The sequence below is a fragment of the Acipenser ruthenus genome, chromosome 8, assembly GCF_902713425.1.
Source record: "Acipenser ruthenus chromosome 8, fAciRut3.2 maternal haplotype, whole genome shotgun sequence".
Classification (NCBI taxonomy): Eukaryota; Metazoa; Chordata; class Actinopteri; order Acipenseriformes; family Acipenseridae; genus Acipenser; species Acipenser ruthenus.
The window spans coordinates 30,051,319-30,071,358 of NC_081196.1; the positions used below are offsets into that span (position 1 = coordinate 30,051,319).

The 20,040-nt window shown below is 36.8% G+C and overlaps 2 protein-coding genes across 3 annotated transcripts in view; one reads left to right on the forward strand and one right to left on the reverse strand.

Moving 5' to 3' along the window:
- Window positions 1-2,069, forward strand: part of LOC117406564 (DNA repair protein REV1-like) — an 87,107-nt gene extending 85,038 nt beyond the window's left edge. For both annotated transcript variants that reach the window (XM_059028804.1, XM_034010647.3), the window contains 3 exons: window positions 717-867; window positions 1,142-1,244; window positions 1,608-2,069. In XM_059028804.1, the coding sequence (XP_058884787.1) occupies window positions 717-867; window positions 1,142-1,244; window positions 1,608-1,719 (366 nt within the window). In that variant the 3' untranslated portion in view covers window positions 1,720-2,069. The remainder of the gene's footprint in view (window positions 1-716; window positions 868-1,141; window positions 1,245-1,607) is intronic.
- A 2,526-nt stretch (window positions 2,070-4,595) lies between these two features.
- The window catches only part of eif5b (eukaryotic translation initiation factor 5B), a 41,421-nt gene continuing 25,976 nt past the window's right edge, over window positions 4,596-20,040 (reverse strand). Inside the window, exons 10-24 of the mRNA XM_034010651.3 lie at window positions 19,532-19,824; window positions 19,025-19,132; window positions 17,896-18,006; window positions 17,558-17,625; window positions 16,857-16,998; window positions 14,859-14,990; window positions 14,158-14,340; window positions 13,318-13,479; window positions 11,018-11,149; window positions 9,706-9,837; window positions 8,059-8,135; window positions 7,247-7,411; window positions 6,889-7,027; window positions 6,190-6,351; window positions 4,596-5,964 (exon numbers count right to left, since the gene is read on the reverse strand). Coding sequence (XP_033866542.2) covers window positions 5,857-5,964; window positions 6,190-6,351; window positions 6,889-7,027; window positions 7,247-7,411; window positions 8,059-8,135; window positions 9,706-9,837; window positions 11,018-11,149; window positions 13,318-13,479; window positions 14,158-14,340; window positions 14,859-14,990; window positions 16,857-16,998; window positions 17,558-17,625; window positions 17,896-18,006; window positions 19,025-19,132; window positions 19,532-19,824 — 2,114 coding nt within the window. The 3' untranslated portion in view covers window positions 4,596-5,856. The remainder of the gene's footprint in view (window positions 5,965-6,189; window positions 6,352-6,888; window positions 7,028-7,246; window positions 7,412-8,058; window positions 8,136-9,705; window positions 9,838-11,017; window positions 11,150-13,317; window positions 13,480-14,157; window positions 14,341-14,858; window positions 14,991-16,856; window positions 16,999-17,557; window positions 17,626-17,895; window positions 18,007-19,024; window positions 19,133-19,531; window positions 19,825-20,040) is intronic.

Genomic DNA, 20,040 nt, shown 5'->3' on the forward strand with positions numbered 1-20,040 from the left:
AGCTTTAGCTGGAGTTTTAAAGGTCATTATTTATGCTGTACAGTAGAAGCATCCGTCAGAGGTGGGAAATGGACTTACTAATTATACTGGCATGAATCAAATGCATATTAGTGCAAGCAATAAACAAAGTGGGACTATTAAAGATTTGTATTGAGTAATGGATAGTTATCAAGGTAGTCACATTTTGAGTGAGTATTCAAGTTCTCTTCACCTACAGCATCTGTAAGAGACACTCTGGGAATGAATGCTGTTTGTCTGGGAGTGAAGAAAACAGTAACATTGTTCAAGTGCTTTTTACTGCCACTATGAATATATTCTGAATCTGCCACGTTAGGAGTTCCTGAATTGTATCCTTTTAGGCAATTTAACTGTCTGTATGAAAAATGAGGAGATACAGAGAATAATACAAGTAACTGGGAGATGCATTATAAATGTTTCTTTTGAAAGGGTCACCAAATTGCAGCACATTTCCATTCATTGTGCTCGACTGCAAACCTGCACTTTTGTCTTTTACTGTCAGGCAAAGTGATACAAACTCATTAAAGACATCTTGGGACTGCAAAGTACATTTCTAAATATGGGATTTTTTTAATGGTGCAAAATAACAGCAGGTGACATTTTCTGTTCCGTGTTGCTAGTTAGGGCACACTTCGGTGCTGCACAGGTATATGTCTGTAATGCACGGTTTATCTTCTGTGTTTTTTGTTCCCGTTCAGCTTGAGACGGGGCCCTCCACGTCGGGTCTCGTACCTGTTCCCCAGGAGGAAGCCTCAAAAGTGCCAGTCCACCAAGGGCCTAACCTTGCTGGAGCGTTTGAGCTCAGAGACATCAAGGCCCTGCTGAAGGAATGGGTCACCTCCATCTCGGGTAAGTCTTCAGTTAACCACCTGGAGGTTTGTTATTCCTGGCAGGGGTGGAATATAATAGAGGTAACTGCATGTGCACTGTATGTCACACTCATTTTTACATAGAAAACCAGTTAACATCTATAGATCACACTCTTTTTTACATAGAAAACCAGTTAACATCCATAGATCACACTCATTTTTACATGGCTATACGGTGTATGTTGGTCAAAGTGATCTACGTTATCTTGATACTAGAGCTCTTGTTTGCATTCAGGTATCACATGTTTTTTCAGATCCCATGGAGGAGGACATTCTGCAGGTTGTGAGGTACTGCACAGATCTTATAGAAGACAAAGACCTGGAAAAACTAGACCTCGTCATTAAATACATGAAAAGGTATGTTTTGTTAATTAGTTTGTTTCAGTTGTGGATTGACAGAATGTATGATAACACTTGGGAGTTCTCTGAATTTTTTTCAAGAATAATAAATGTGACTATATGTCTGTGCAGATTTGCTACTGTCTCCACAAGGACACCCTATCATATCAGCAGCATCTGCTACAATATCTGAAACCTCCAATCAATTAGGGCACTTTATATTCTCTTACATCAAGTAAAAATGGGTGGACTATTAAGTGTAGTTGTACAGTGATGGAAAGGAGTTAAGAGTTTCCAGGAGTGGAAGCCAGGACTTGCCATTGAGATTTTATTCATGAAATATATATTGTTGGAATCTGAACAGAACAATTTTCCTTTCAGACTAATGCAGCAGTCGGTGGATTCAGTTTGGAACATGGCATTTGACTTCATTCTTGACAACATTCAAGTGGTAATACAGCAAACATATGGTAGCACATTAAAAATTGCATAGGGAAAAAAACTGTAATTATATGAATACTGTATATAAAAATGTAAAAATGAATTGAGAGCCTGGAGCTCTTAACTCGCTGTGCCATAACTGCTTGTGAAGTACTTGCAAATAGCATGGTAGTAATGCTCTATGAAAAATGTTTTATATAAAAAAAATAAAGGGTTTTGTACATTTCTTTGCGGAAGTGCCAAATTTGTCAGTATTGCATGTAAATAATGGTTTAAATTTGATCTTCTCTTGTAGAATAGATTCTGTTTACAAAATGGTTGTTTATAAAAGTTTTATGGATTTTTACAGTGAAGTGTTTACAGTTATTTAATAAAGAACTGTATGTGGTTTTTGGAAAAGAATGTGCCCATTTATTTGCCAGATTAATACCGCACAGTACAAATTAATAGTGTACCAAATTAAGTGCTTTTGAGCATATTTAAATGTATCTAATTCAGTTTGCTTAGAATACATTTTGGTAATGTATACATTTTTAAATGTCTTGCATTTATTAAAGGGTTGGCAATTTGCTCACAGTGGAAAATATAGGCCTAAGAAGTTCAACCATGCTGAAGAAGCCAATAACATTTAACAGTTTAAGACAGATTATCATGTTGGAAAACATGGAGACATCCTTAAAGTTTGTTAAAGACTGAGGACACAAATCTAATGGACAAATAACTGGTGTATTTGGACGTTTTGAGGCTTCAGAGATTATACAAGGCGAACATCTCCCTACTATTAAAGAAAGACAGAGATGAAACTAATATGTCATCATATCGTCCTGTATTGTTATTAAATTCAGATATAAAAATATTTACCGAATTACTTGCAATCATACTAAACAAATACATTCACCCTGAACAAACATGATTTATTCCAAATAGGTTTTCTTTTTTCAATGTGAGACAGCTGCTGAATATCAAAGCATGAAAAAATGTGAAAGCCGCAGTCTTCTCTTTAGATGTTGAAAAGGCATTCGACCAAGTTGAATGGAAATACATAATCATATACATATCCAGCGGTATCAATTCTCACAAAGCAAAACAAATCGGCATTATTTACAGTGAGTATTAGAAAACAGCCACGCATAAAAGCTTTACAGGCGGGGAAAACTGAACATTATATCTCTTTATATGCAGATGATATCATGCTGTACATATACCCCACCAGATCTCATTTAAAAAAAAATTGGAGTTTTCAGGATATACCATCAACTGGCAGAAGAGCAAACTCAAGCCACTCACTGTAAATATAGACTCTGACTTTTAGAGACCTTTTAGAATTGCATGGAATCAAATGAGCTATTTGGGAATTACAGTTCCTAAAGACCTGAAATTTATATTGAAATTAAACTTCTTGGAAATGCTAGATAAACTGAAGAACAAGTGGAGAATACTACCAATTTCTCTTGATAGGAATGTACAAATGCCATTAAAATGGTGTCTGCCAAGACTGCTATACCTCTTCCAGAATTTACCACTTTTCTTGACACAATCATTTTTTAAAACTGTAGATTACATAGTAATGCCATTCATTTGGGGATTTAAGGTGCACAGAATAACTAAAATACATCTGTGCAAGCTGAAAGATGTGTGGGATCTGGGGCTACCATATTTCCAGCATTATTATTGGGCAGCCAATTTAAGAGCTCTGGTACACTGGCAGGATGGCCTCCCTGATTTGTGCTACACAAGTCACTGAGGATTTGTAAACAGGTACAGGTGGTTCTTAATTGACCAGATACGTCAAATCACAGCCCAATATGTTTGAATCACGCTTTCCTCCCATCTCAGTCAGATGCTGTTTTAAGACATGGAGAACATTGGGAATAACTACTTTAAAAGATCAGTATATAGACAGCCACTTTACCATGTTTGACCAGCTGGAAAAAAATACAACTGGCCTGCAGCCCATTTCTTCTGATATTTACAAATAAGGAATTTCACTCAGCTAAACATCCCCCAATTTGAAACTAAACCAAAAGATCCCGAAATATAGACACTTATTTGGCCCCCTGATGCAAAAAAAAAACTTTACGCATTCCTACAAATTATTTTCTTAAAAAGATAACTCTATTAAAAGCATGTGGGAGGATGAGATGGGGCATCTGATATCAGAGGAGGTATGGGAAGAAGACTTGAGACAAATACGCTCTTGCCCTGTCAATACCAGACACCAATTGATCCAATACAAGGTGATGCATAGACTTCACTATTCTTAAACAAAGCTACACCAAATTTTCCCTTTAATTTCCTCCATGTGATGAATCCAGAATTGATGAGGGTACTCTGTTGCACCATTTCTGGACATGCCCTAAGCTTAATGGATTCTGGTCAGATATATCTGGATGTTAGTCGGAGATATACCAATGGGACTTCCCTCCTGACCCGGAGACAGCTCTACTAGGATGCTCAGAGCTTACCTTGAGCAAAACAGGAACAATGTACTGTGATGTATGGGATGATTATTGCTAAAACAGTGATACTGGAAGTTTGGAAGAGTTATGTTGTCCCAAAAATTTTTTATGTTGTCCTCCATATGGTAAATATACAGCATAGTATGGCTGATAGAGCTGGAGAACTCTCTGCAATATGGCAACCCTTTCTTGAGTACCTGAAGGGGAATGAAACATGTGGGGGGAAGGATACTCTGCAGAGGCCTGGCATATAAGCAACAGCACACTGTAGCTATTGACAGTAACAAATAACTAAACCACTACCAACATACTTTAGTGTTATTCTTTTATATGGCAGTAACAATTCATACCTGTTAACAATGATTTTCCCAAACAATGCTCTGAAGTTGAGAGCCCCTTAGTGTAGGGTGAACGGTTGGAAAGAAGTGTAATTTACTTTTATAAATGAGTGTTATTGTGAGTAAAAGTGTGTGTTATATATATTTTTTATTTATATGATTTTTCAAGTTTTACTTACAACAAATCATTACACTGCCACATTCAATCAAAGCATTCCCATCAGGTTACAGATCTGAAGGGTCATTGAATTGATAAAGAAAATAGACATTATATATATTTATTTAAAAAAAAATGTGGTCTCAGGAGCGAGGAGGAGGCCAAAATCAAAGAGTACAACCTTAATCCCTTAAAACTGACAAAGTGGAAATGCTCAAATAAAATTTAAAACATTTCATCTCATGAGCATTCTAATAGAATGGTGTACTCAGGCTTGCTGTAGAAGGAGAGATTCCAGTGTCATGAGACTGAGACCCAGACCAATGACCTTTCTTTTTTAGTTTCCAGTTTTTTCACCAAGCATACACTCCATACCAATTGTAAGGGGCCACAAAAAAACATTTCAATCAACAGAAAAATACTTTGCAATTAATTATTGACTGCTCTTTCACTTTGCAGATTTTTCTTTTTTCTTCAAGACTCGAGACATTGAAATTTAACCCTGGTGACAACATTTTGCTTTGACTCAGCAGACGTGGGCATATGCTTTGATGCATTTTAAATTGGAAACATTTCATGGTTTAAGAATTAAAGCTTGATCAATATTTTAGGAACCGACAGCAGATGTTTGTTTTGTTCTTTATTTCTTTTTTCAATTTTAATAAATACAGTCTGGTTTATTTTAACCAACAACTGTACAAGAGATAAAAGGCTGCTGAAATGTGCATCTTGAAACAAGTAATTTTTTGTAAATTTCAAAACCAAGTGGGAATGCCTTCTTATGTAATTAGTCCACTATAAAAAGCTATAGGCACCATGTAGAACAGGGTGGAGTGGTTCGAAAAAATAATCTGATGGTTTGTTCCCCCCCCCCCCCCCCCCCCCCATATGTCAGAAGGAGAATTGTGCATACAGAAACTTCACAATTCAAAAAAACACTGAAGTTTTCATTTTATACATCTAAAATGAACACAGTTTTGACTCCATCTCCCGAAACAGCAGTCCACAAAATGGGAGGGATCCTTAAAACAGCAGCCATTTGTTAGGGAAAAAAAATAATAATAAACAGGCACGTTGGAATTGTGTGTGTTGTAAAACAGATCACTGCCAAAACAGTGGAAATAGTTTGGTTTCTCACAGAAAACATTTCTTTTCCTTAAACTACATGCTTTTACCCCCTACAGATTTCTGCTCCTCAGTAGTCCGCTGGGATGAACAGGTTTTTCGCTCCAGCACTAGATAATTTCAAAAGTCTTCTTCAGCTCCATAATAAGCTGCCAGTCAGATTTTGTCATCTCGTCCCTAAACCAGTCCTTCAAGGCGTCAATGGACTGTCGGGTTATCTGAAAGAGGACGAGGAACAATGTTGAACGTTGAAACTATAGTAACAACATACCCCTACGTAATAAGTGTGTTCTGAAAATATATTGTAATTACTGTAATGTTATTTAGACTAAAACATGCCACTAAAAGATCGGTGGAGATGGAGAAGTTGCAGGATGGTCACATTTTAATTTTATTTAAAGCAGGTAAAGCCTGCAATCACATATAGTGCCAAGTACTATTACCTTGCTAACGATGATGTCAGTAGCTTCGAAATGTCGTCCAAACATTTTGGGCGACTCTCCAGGGATGGGATCTACTTTAATACAAATCTCCTGGCCTTTCTTCGCACTATCCACCGTTTTGTGATTGATTTCAATGCTTGTAACAATTCCAATTTCCACAAACTGGAAAAGACCACCACAGTACAAGTTAATGCCATGAAAATGCAATTTTTTGCCACATAAGTTAGGTTCATACTTCAAATAGACATCATTTCTGGTCTGTGCGACAGGTCAGAATTACGTCATCCACACTCTTGCGACGTGCGTCTTTTTTGGAAAGTCGTACAGCCTTTTCTCATGCGTCTACGACCTGAAATCGCATAGGGTCGGATAATGTTGAAAAATGTCAACATTTTCTTCATGGTCGGAGTGAAGCTGCACAGCTTTCATAGCTGTCTGTGCCTGACGTATCACATTCACCTGCGACAGAAGTATGAACCAGCCCTTACACTGTAAGCTTAACATTTCTACTACTTAGTAGCAAGGAAATAAAAGTATGTTCTATAGGTAGAGAGCTTTTGAGAAGGGTACATTTTCCAGTGTTGTGACAGGCATGTTCTCATTTTAGCAGGCCAATTTTTTCATTTTTTTCGTAAAAAACACAGAAACAAAACAAGAAAGGTTAAACAGTTCATCCCCAGAAATGAGAGCCTGACTTACCCCTTTACTTGGCACACAGAGTAGAGTTCCTTGTCGAAGTACCCCAGCTTCTATATTCACCCCCATCACTATGGGATCTCGGGAGTTAAATATGAACTGAGGCAGAATACGAATCTTACAAGGGAACACTGCAATGTGCCTAGAATTATATTAAAATAAAAGAAAGATTCTTAGCATTCCCTTTACAGAGTACTTGAACAGCTAAGAAAGTCAGTAGAGAGACTTTTAGAATAAAGAGAAGACATTAATAAAAGAAAAGATCATTGATTATTTGTACATACATCACAGTACATTGCTGCCTAAGTTTCAACAACTAATTCATTGTTAGACATGTAAACAAATAAACAAAGCCCCTTACTTAAATTCGTCCTGTTTCTGCTTCTTATAATCTTCTCTGTATTTTGTAAAAGCGTCAAATAAGTGGTAGATAATTTCTGCGCTGAAGACCCGGACACCTAAAGTGTCAGCCAGCTCCTGGGAATCTCTTTCGATCTTGACATCGAAAGCAAGAATCACTGCATACCTATAACATGAAAGAAAAGATACCAAGTTAGAGTAAAGCTTTCTTCAATAAATCTGGACATAATTACGTGGGAGGATTACGTGCAGTTGAAAATCATCCAATGTAATATTCAATTTATACATCACAGATTGTTAGCAGCGAGACAAAATTTGGGTCTATTCAATTGATCCAAACAGTGGTCAGTCTAAATACCACCATTCTTCATTCAAAGGAGACTTTGTAGAAACCAGCATCTCTAATAGTGAGATTCTTTCATGTATTTTTTGTCTCTGACAGCAAGTAAAAAAACAGGCTTGGTTCTGTTTTAATATTTAAACAGTGCCTGATCATTTCAGATCAACTCAACAGACCCCATCCCTCATTCTCAGGGTGTTGCTTTACAAACTTAGATTTAATGACAAATGTTTCGCAAGACTTAAGACTAAGAGCTTTTTGATTCCATTGTTCCAAATGAAACATATTGTTACTGGGGTCATTGAATTTGAGTTTCTTTTAGTATTTCTAAATTCACAAGTGATTGCTCAATAGTGGCATGGTGTTGCTATAGAAACCTGTTAGCATTGCATGTTCAGAAATATAAATGTATACCGTTTGTGCTTTTTGTAATTTTCTGCATTAAATCCATTATATTTTCTTGCAAGACTTACTGAAGATCATGCTCCAACATAGCTGATGCCTTCATGACATCTTTCTTGTGGACAGGACCAATGTTAATTCCAGCATACTTTAAGAGACAGGAGATGGAAGTAGCTCAGTAAAATTGAATGATTATAGATCTGTCAGATATACCTACGGTAGTCTCATGATAAAAAAACAAAAAATCATCCCAAGTCAAATCTCTGTCTCTATCCTCATTCATCTGGCACATTATGGAATTAGTTTATTTTGTAGGCGAATCTCATTTGAACCTTTAAATTGCAATTTGAAAAAATGAGGGCTGTCAATTAATTACAGTTAACTTCTGTGATTAATGCATTCCTCTGGTTTGTCCCTCTCAGCATACCGTAATTAATTTCCTGCGGCACCATTTTAATACACTCGAGTGCATGCCAGGATTGAATGAGTATAGTCATGGTTTCAATATAAAATTAGTCATGGAACAGCATTATGTAACAAAGCACTCAAACTGATGGAAATGGGAAGTTAATTTTTTTAAAAACATTCTGACGGTTCATTGGATAGAAAGAGGGTTACTTGTATCTACTGTCAAAGTGAGTTCCAGTATCACAGAAGTGCATCTAATCATCTGTGTGCCAACATACTTTCATTTCTCAAAATACACTTTCTAGTAGTTTTTCTGCAAGACAACAATACAACAAATTAAATCCATCAGTTCTCACAGAGTACTCTTTTAGAAATTCAGGATCGCTGCAAACCCATGAATCAAGCGAAGTATGACACTATAACCAGTACGATAGCTACCGACTACAGACCTGTTAACGTTGTAGCTTTGTTTTATTTCAATAACCACATTTCTTTTTAAACATTATTATTTACAATTATGGATGATATAACCATTAATCAGTGAATGTTTTGTTTATTTAGGCAAATTTAAAGTTATTAATAAAAGAGAATTTATTATTAAATAAATTAGAAATTATTATGATTATTTAAATGGCAATGAAAAACATCAGTTTGAGTAAAGGGAACTGTAAAGGAAACTGATAATTATAAATGCAGTAAGGTGAGGTAAATAAACAGACTCCATTGTGATTTAGCAGTTGGTTCAAACAATTTAACAACAAATGCTGGTCTATAAATAAACCTAAAACTAAAGAGAATCCAGAAATAGGAAAACAGGGTTTTTATGCTGGGTTGTTTTTTGGATAATAATAATAATAATAATAATAATAATAATAATAATAATAATAATAATAATAGCATTAGTAATAAAACCAACTTAAATTAGATGGATGCAGTAATTGTATCAATTAAATATGCAATTAAGTCCAAGATCACCTGAGAATTTTTTTTTTTTAATCTAAAGATTAAATCGTGATTAAGTTTTTTTTTTAATTGCTTGACAGCTCTAGAAAAAAAAAAATATTTTTTATTTTTTGCATTCCAACAGCTTTTAAATAGGGTTGTGAACCTTGGTTCTACAGTATATGACAATTCACTGTAAAATACCTACATAAAAAACAAGAAATAGCTGTTGCATAATCTGGCAGTAAATCTCCCCCCAGCTCTTCAGCCCTGCCAATAGTCTTCTGTTTTTAAAGCTGCAACATGCGTTTGTCTCTGTGCATCTGTATGTATGAGAATGTGAATTCCTTTTTCACAGCAATACTTACTGGCACTTTTGAAGTCCTCAGGAATTCCAGCAATGCTTCCAAGGAGCCCAGTGTGGAAGCTTGCACGTACACTCCTTTCTCCTCTAGTTTGATAGAATTTAAGGTTTGTTTCAGTTCACGGATGAGTTCATCCTAAAAGGAAAAACTGAGAGATTAACTTTAAAGCAACAGCTTAGTTTAAACAAAAGCTATATTTTACAGTAAGTCAAAACACTGAAAACTAATGGCCATGGCCACCAAGTTAAGACCAAGCAGATGCTAGACGATCTTCAGATGGCCTCCAAAATCTAAGGGATTGACTGAGTATCAATGGTCACATCAAACAGAGGGTATTTTACTGTACTGTATTTTCAAAAGCCATTTTAACATACACTGAATAGAGGACAATTCAGCTTAAAGCTACTCAAGAAACTATGGGAAATAATAAACTTAATTTTGGAACAGAAATCATCATAAAAATGGACAAATAAAAAATACTTTGCAGCCTAACTTTTTTTTTTAAACTAGCTGTTTAAAGCTCCTACACCAATATAAATAGTCAGATATGTGTCATTCATTTACTGAGGGAAGCTACTCTCTTATGCACATAGAATAAGATTTTTTTTTTCTAAAGTGCATGGAGAAATAAAGCCACACTTAAATGGAAATAGTCATAGCGGACCGGAGAAAATGGCAAGATGGATACCATATTGCCAACCCCATGGAAAACAAAGATAGTATGTAAATTGCCTTGCAATAATACAATGTGTTAAACATTCCCTGTCAGTTAACTTGGTCACATCTTATCATGCCCTTGTTCAGCCAGTTTCAAGATTTCAGAGGAGGGCCACCTTTTAGGGTTAATTTGGCCTATCAGTCAATTGCAATTAAAAATATGCTGCACATTTTACTAGAGTCATTGTTACACATGACTGTGAAACAAGTCCGGCAAAATAACCGTTAGTACCCTACTCCTGACCACACACACTCTCTGTTGACATGTCAATGTATTTCCCTGGTAATTGGGGGTCTAATTCTGGAACAGACCAAACAATGGCTGCACAGCATATCTTTTGGAAACTGAAATGCTCCATGCCCCTTTCATAAAAAAACTACAGTATTTAAAAAAAAAAAAAAAAAACGAGTTATTTATATAAAATAATAGAAGTGGAAATAAAGCTTCATTGCAGATTTCAGAATGTTGTCTTTGCTACTTTTAGATCGTGAAAATAACAGACTCAACACCAATACAAGCACGTCTGTGACATTTCTTATCCTGCGGCTGTCGTCTGCATCCCCGGGAGGGATAATATAGTTAATTACAGTGACCTACCCTCAGTACAGGGATCTCGTCCTCTTTGTGAGCGACCAACAAAGGCAATCCTGCAAGGGTCTTTTCCAGGTCCTTCCCCAGGATCTTCACCCCCTGGGCAGTACACACTTCTTTGTGCTTCTCATACTGGTTCTGAAATATTAATATAGTGCTTAGCTATTCATATTCAATAGCCAGCAAAAATAGAGAAAAAAAAACCTACTAGGGTTTGAGTGTGTCTTATACTCACAGTACCTGCTTCATACAGGACGAATCAATACATACTTAAGCCTGTATTACTATTTTAACAAAAATATAGACTTATAATTAGTACTAATATTAAAACCATCAAAAACTGCTCTTCTGAATGGCAAGCCTCGCCATGTCAGATTTTGACATTATTCCTCAAAAAATTATAATTTAATATTTATTTTCTACCAGCCGATTGTGTCTTATACAGTGGCTCTCAAAAGTATTCACCCCACTTGGACTTTTCCACATTTTATTGTGTTACAACATGGAATCAAAATGGATTTAATTAGGAGTTTTTGCCACTGATCAACTCAAAGAAAGTCCATAATGTCAAAGTGAAAAATAAAATCTACAAATTGTTCTAAAATAATTACAAATACAAAACAGAAAATAATTGATTGCATAAGTATTCACCCCCTTGAGTCAATATTTGGTAGAGGCACCTTTGGCAGCAATTACAGCCATGAGTCTATTGGATAAGTCTCTACCTGCTTTGGACATCTGGACACTCCAATTTTTGCCCATTCTTCTTTGCAAAATTGCTCAAGCTCCGTCAAGTTGGATGGGGACCTTTGGTGAACAGCAATTTTCAACTCTTTCCACATATTCTCAATTGGATTGAGGTCCGGGCATTGACTGGACCACTCCAGGACATTGACCTTTTTGTTTTTAAGCCACTCCAGTGTGGCTTTGGCTGTATGTTTGGGGTCATTGTCCTGCTGGAAGCTGAATCTTCTCCCAAGTCCCAGGTCTCTTGCAGACTTCAGCAGGTTTTCCTCCAGGATTTCTCTGTACTTTGCTGCATCCATTTTGCCCTCTATCTTCACGAGCTTTCCAGGCCCTGACACAGAGAAGCATCCCCATAGCATGATGCTGGCCACCACCATGCTTCACGGTAGGGATGGTGTTCTCAGGATGATGTGCGGTGTTAGGCTTGCGCCAAACATAGCGCTTAGCGTTGAGGCCAAAAAGCTCTATTTTGGTCTCATCAGACCATAGCATCTTCTTCCACTTGGTCTCAGAGTCTCCCACATGCCTTCTGGCAAACTATAGCTGATATTTGATGTGAGTTTTTTTCAACAATGGCTTTCTTTTTGCCTCTCTCCCATAAAGGCCAGTTTTGTGAAGCACCCGGGCTATTGTTGCCGTATGCAGTGTCTCCCAGCTCAGCCATGGAAGACTGTAACTCCTTTAGAGTTGCCATAGGCCTCTTGGTGGCCTCCCTGACTAGTGCTCTTCTCGCCCGGATACTCAGTTTTTGAGGACGGCCTGTTCTAGATAGATTCACAGTTGTGCCATATTCTCTCCATTTCTTAATAATGGACTTTACTGTGCTCCAGGGGATATTCAATGCGTTGGAAATGCTCTTGTATCCTACCCCTGATTGGTGCTTTTGAAGAACCTTATTCCGTATTTGCTTTGAATGTTCCTTTGTCTTCATGATGTAGTTTTTGTTAAGAAATGTACTAACCAACTGTGGGACCTCCCAGAGACAGGTATATTTAACCTGAAATCATGTGAAACACCTTAATTGCACACAGGTGGACTCCATTCAACTCATTATGTGACTTCTAAAGACAATTGGTTGCACCAGAGCTTATTTAGGTGTGTCATAGCAAAGGGGGCGAATACTTATGCAATCAATTATTTTCTGTTTTGTATTTGTAATTAATTTAGAACAATTTGTAGATTTTATTTTTCACTTTGACATTATGGACTTTTTTTGTGCTGATCAGTGGCAAAAACTCCTAATTAAATCCATTTTGATTTGATTGTAAATCCATGTTGTAACACAATAAAATGTGTAAAAGTCCAAGGGGGGTGAATGCTTTTGAAAGCCACTGTAGGCTGAATTGCCTGCAATGTACAGAACTTATCTTGAACCCCCATACACTTTGAGGTTCGTCCAACATACAGTAAGGTTGTAAAACTACTGCTACCAAACATATAAAAGTTGCCCTTACGTTTCCAGGCCTCATATAATTCAAACTGTTAAATCTTACTGTGTGGAGACAGATAATGTGTCTCTACTTTTATAAACAGTAATGCAATTATAATTTCTCTCACACCTTGACACGTAGTTCTTTCAGTGGTGGGGGCAGCAGCAGCCCTCTGATCTGGGTGATGATTGGCCCTTCCACCCCAGGAACAATAATGGTTTCTCCTTCCCTCAGGGAGCCATTGATCAAGATGACATCAATCGTGGTTCCCATGCCCGGGAGGGCCTTCACCTGAGAGACAGGAAAGGCTGATACTGAGTACGAAACAGGCTCTATGGATTTCAGTTTAGACACCTACATGCATTATTCTACTTGTACGGTGCTGCATTAGATGAATAAGCATTTCTCAAATAACTTTTGCCTGGTTAGAATATTTTATTTGATATCTACAAGGGCAGTAGCTGATTGGTAAGTTTAAATGAGATTACAGCCTTTGTTCTACTTCCTGTGGGATCCATCCAGTCCACTAATTTAATCAACCCATAACCTTTTTATTTGCATTTAAGTATGTACCTAATGCTGATATTGTTATGTGTACTATTTTTGTTCTGAGAAATTAAATAACTTCTTAGACTATCACACAAAATTTCAAAACATCTGTTAGACTAAAAATGTTATTTTGTTTTACTCATAGATGCCCTTTTTCTATTTTATTCATTAAAGATCATAAGCCATTACATCTGATTACTATGCCAAGATTAAGCAGACAGGATTATTGTTCCTATTCCAGTGACCAGACAAATAATAAAGACTAGGTCAACCAAATGGTCGAAAAAAAAAAAAAAAAAAAAGTGTTGTTAAAATAACAAGAGATATTTTTACGTGTGAATTTGTGTTTAAACAAATATAGATTTTTGTTACTACAGTATATTGATCCAAGTTTTTTCTATGTAAGTGGGTTGTACATACCTCCATAACCTGAGCCCTCAGCTCATCGCAGTGCGCCAGCCTCTTACTCAGCATGGTCTGGGTTAGTTCTACCAGCAGGGCAATCAGGTTGCCCATTCCATCCCCGGTGTGCGCAGATGTGGGCACGAGAGACACAAAGGTTCGAGGGTCTTTATTTTCATGGAACAAAGCCGCATTCAGACCCTAAAAACAAATGTGCACAACTATCTTTGAGATCAGTCATTAATTAATATTTTAAACAACCAATGTCAAAGCTGATCATTTTTTTTGAAAACTTGAGTTCTAGTCCTTTACTTTTTAGTCCAATAAAATGTATCTATATATACAATTTTAAACAGTACTGAAAAAAAGAACCATCACCTTTATCTGCTCAATAGTGGTTTCTAGTGTGGCGCAATTATACTTATCTTCCCCTTCCTACTGTTATGTTTTGACGCCTCGCCTATTTTTTATTTTTTTTTCCATATCAATGAGTACCTGCCCCATATTTATAAACTAGTCTCTCTTGCTCTAGTCAAGAAGTCAATAACATTGTTGATATTCTTATCAGTCTTAAATCAATGTTTGGATAAATCTTGCACAATATGGATGCAGACGTTACATATTTCCCTACATGATTAAAAAGCTTTTTGCCTTAATCCTGTTATTCTGTTTACACCTCACTGCCTGTGTCACACGGATGTAAATTAAATGCATCATACCTGTTGGGCAAACTCCAAAATTACTGCTTTGGCTCTTTCATCAAATTCATCCTTTGTATTTTTCTTTTGTTTTTTCAACGTGGTAACCAAATCAGTTTCTGGGCTTTTCTTCCAGTCATATAACCTGTCAATCTGAAGAAGACACCACAAACTTTAATGTTTGCAAACAACCCCAAGTTCCATACAGATTAAAACAATTTGCAGCTATAAACAAGAAGAGCTAGACAAGGTATTTTGAAATAAAATGTTATGTTAATTGACCCCACAATTATTGCTATGATTATAAATGAACAGATCACCTAGAAATTACAGCACTCTCTAACACTAGAACTACCATTTTAACCGATCACGGTTTTTAAACGCATTTTTCTCCACTGATTTGGCAGCTAGGTGCCTGTGCTTTTTGGACTTTTCCTAAATATACTGTATGTATTAAACATCTCAAAGCATCTGACCAAGACAGTGATGAAAATTACTCCGATCACAATGATGTTAGTGATAGTAATAGTGACAGTGACAGTGAGAATGAAGTTGTAGAAATTTTGGGAAACAGACAAACACAAACACAGACGCAGAATCTTACATAGAGGTTGATCGACGGGCCGTGTCGATTGACAAAGAGTGTAGCAGACCCTACAGCAGAAGTTGGTGACTGCCCTGCAAAACGCAAGCGACGCCAGTGCCAGCGGAACAAGACACGTGACAGCTGTACCGTGTGCAATACGGCAGTGTGTGCAAGTGCACAGCACATATACAGAAGCATCATGTCTGTGTTGGTTGCACAAACTAGTTATACGTTTCCATCTTTTTAACAGTTGAACAATCCATGTTTTTAACAGTTCCATCCTTTGAGCTTTTGAACGTGTTAATAAACCACTCTTTTAATGTAGTCCTGTTGTGCACATTTATATTGCAAAACAAAAATAAAGTTATGGAATGATAGTGTAGCAAACCAGCTCTTGCAAGACTGGAGATGGAAATTACCAGTGAATAGCCAACAGAGTCGAACTCAGGCACAAAATAAAATACGGGTAAACAGAAAACACTTGTATAAAATAAAACTGTTCTTTGGTAATAAAACTGGTCTGTTCTTTATGATAAGCAGCACAATAAATTTCGATAAACAATACAAATAAATTATGGGAAAACATAAGTGAGGAAATCGGAATTCCAGGTAAGCACTATGTTTGTTATGTTAAAATAAACACACTGTTTTGACAACAGGGTTTCGTTGAATGTCCGGGTGTAGCTTCTAGAAAGTGCATAACATAAGATACCACTGCCCATTATTAAATATAGACTGAACTACAAAACAAATTACGTATCTAAGTATATCCAGCAGCATACACAGGTAAGTGGTATTGTACTTACAGCAAATGAAACTGTCTAAAACGGTTTTATGTCGATCATACATGTTAGTTCTGTATACATGTATTTTTCCCCCAATGTAAAACTGTCTGTGCTGTCTGACATTACATCTGCGTTTACTGTATTGTTTATTAAAATTTTTTTAAAAAAACACACATCAGGATGCATCCAAATTATTGCATTTGGTAGTCCTATCTGTACTTCTAATTTTGTTTAACACAGAACAGTTTCGTAGCGTGCGGCGCTGCAGTAGTTTTATACACATTTTAATACAGCGGTTAAAAAGACAGCTCCGGTAGTTCTAAGTATATATGTACGTCTGGTAGTTCTAGTGTTAACAGGATACCAATTTTCTGATGAAGGAGACATTTGTGTTTTTACTGGGGGTGAGGGGGGCAGAGGTATAGTGCTGAAGTGCATGGAAGCCCACTAGCAAGGTTAAAACAATATGGCAGTGAAAAGGACAATTTCTAATGGACAATTATTTCAGCACTATATTTCTAAGGAGGAAAAACACACTTCATTTTAGCTCCTCCACAATTACCCAACAGAATAAAGAGGACCAACTACAAAAAAAAATGGGTGGATTTTGTAACACATACCAGTCATTCACTTTAAATATACACAGACCTTATTAAGTGCTACTATGAAGGGGCATTTCTTCTCCTTTAACAGGTTTATAGACTCTAGTGTTTGAGGCTCCAGACCATGCATGATGTCCACCACCAGGATAGCGATGTCACACAGTGAACTCCCTCTGTTCCTCAAATTGCTGAAAAACACACACATTAACTGATAAAACCAAGCAGTACCATACACAACACAAAAAGTTTCAAGACATTTGTCTGTTCCACCATTCATGTTAGTTTTGCTTTTGTAAAAAAAAAAAATGTTGTGGCTTTTATACAATTTAAAAGGTGTATTTTGTTTGACTAAATAAATAAATAAATAAATAAATAAATAAATAAATAAGTCAGGAGACTTAGATGAGAGCAGTGGAACACTTGATGGAGTAGGGGTCAGAAATGCTGGTAGTTCTAAGGGACAGTTACCACAAGGAGCAACAGGCAACGCTAAAGCTGTGTTATGACAATGGTGTTTGTGTGTATTTAAATTCTTGAGCCTTGGAATACTGGCACATGCATTTCAGAAAATGCTTATTCAGTTATAATTCCACATTTTAGTATAGTAATTTGTTTTCAGTTTTTATTACCATATGTATTATGAATATGATTTAATGCAAAAGGTGCATACTGTACACTGTATTGCAATTCACTATTTTGCAACAGACCCAAAAATAATTTCACAAAAAAACACAAAACTCACAATACCTGAAAGACTCGTGTCCTGGGGTATCGATGATCAACATCCCAGGAATCTTGATATTCTCTGCATCAAACTACAAGCAGGTTTAAAGGGTTATACTTCAATTTCTTGTGCTAAAGTATCAACAGTTCATTCATAACAGCAGCCTTGTGCAATATTTCATAAAATACATCATTGAACAGCAATGTTGGAGCAATTGCTCAGTGCTCACAACTTTTGTTGGTTGTTCCTCTTCCAGTGGCATGCAAGTAGCTCTACACTGGTGCATATGTATACAAAAACGAAATACATTTTTATAAATTGATTAAGGTCTCTAATGAGTGCATATAAATACATTACTTACATTTTTTACCATCTTTATCTGCTCAATAATAGTCTCCAGAGGGACGTTGGTGGCACCAATCTGCTGAGTGATACCACCTGCTTCACCGTCCTGCACATTTGTGTGTCGCAGCTGAAAGAGAAGAAAACATTTAAGCCCACTTGCCGACGCAAGGTTAAACCAATGTGGAAGAGACCCCCTTTGTCTGAGGGTGAACAACTCGCGATCCACAATTTCCACGCAAGTAAAATTTAAGTTGTGTTTACATGACTTTTGATATCAGAATTACTTTCAGAAAACGATATATTCTGAAAAATGTCACAGTCACCAACACCTTAAACATGCAGGGTTTAAATAACCCTGAAAATATGAAGTCACAACTTCAAATGGTTTCCACGATGTGTAGCTTTGATACTGTGGTAGAGGAAGCTTTGCAAAAAAAACTGCTACAAAAGGGTTAATTTTTTCAGCTACGACCCAGACTTTGGGAATCACAGAATGCATATTAAAGTATGAAGCCTCAAAGCGCTTATCATCAGGAAATGTAAAAGCTACATGAACCCAATTTGGTGGCCATTTTAGGTCACAGGTCAAGGTGAAGGATGCTGTTAGATTTTGTTGTAGAAGTCTCCATAACACTAAAAATGTAATGTCGCCAATTTAAATGTTTTATTAAATACTAGCAGTAGTAGGTGCAGCAGCAGCTTTGCAACCTCATACAAACTCCCCTTACAGGGATTCTGAATTATCATTAGAAGCAACATCCGTACAGTTTATTAACTGTGTTATGCTCAGAGCGGAAGCTGTAATGTTAACATTTAAAGTTACATTTGAAGCAGGATGAAAAGCCATACTTTCTGCAATGTCTGTTGACTAATAATCCTTCCTATGGCTTTGACCTATGGAAGCCTGGGCTGGAATCTAACTCGTTTAGTTTAGTGGTCTTATCCTAGCCTCTGTGGACATCACAACACTCACAACACAATTCAGCACAACTTGCAAGTCTCTATGTGAGAAAGGCCCAAAACTGGATAGTAGGTGGTGTTCAGGTCAGGACACTTTACATATTAGATGCTAAACAGACATATTTACTGAGAAGCTTGGATACACTACATAGTGATTTATAACATAATCTAACACCTGTACTTACCTTATCTAGAATCTTTGTTTTCCCTGTATCTACGTGTCCAAGTACACAGATTACTGGAGATCGCAGTTTCTCTGTATTGATATTTTTTATATTTTCAGCACGCCGTTTCTAAAAGGTATAAAAAAGGCAGATTAGCAGTTGTGCAAGCATGATAAAACCAAGCATCACGAAACAATTTAAACAGCTTTAAGTCAAATTTAAACCAAGTTCACTTTGAGGTCAAATAAACCAGTCAAATAAAAACAATTAATTAGCAATTATTTAAGTATTACAATAAAAACAACTTTTAAAATAGGGGTTACAAAACGTCATGGGGGAGTAGTTCTGGAGATTTATATCCTTAACCCACCTAACCAAATGGAGGACAGAACATACCAGCAACCAAGTTTCATCACAATTGGACACAGGGTCTCATTATTTAGCTAAAAACCCAAGTGTGACAAACATACATAGACAAGCACTCCCACTAAACCCCTGAAAGATATACACAACAAGACACAAGGGTACCTCAATTCGTTTCTTGGCTTTATCGTAAAGCCGCTCCTCTTTGGTGCGCCCATCGTCAGAGTCACTCTCCGTTTCAGACTCGGAGCTGAGGTCTTTGCTGGGCCTTTTATTCGGAGGATTCTTTCCAGCCGGGAGCTGTTGCTGCTGCTGCGTGTCATCAGAGGCCTTCTCTTCTTCCTCCTCCTCACTCTCTTCCTCATCATCTTCCTCATCATCTGCTTCTTCATCACTCTCGTCTTCCTCCTCGTGTTCTCCTTCTTTTTCCTTCACCTCGATGTGGACCTTCTTCATCTCTGCCAAACAATATGGATAAAAAATTGGTTCTGACTGATTGATTGATTAATATGAGGTTTGGTACTTGTGTAGTTGGTATACTTTACATTACTGCAAAGTGGCTGCAAATTACAACCAGATTATAATGCACTCAATAATTTGTGTTACTGAAGGTCCTTAGCCATGTCTAAAACGACAGAGAAACGGACAAACAGCCTCTGTTTACAAGATAACTA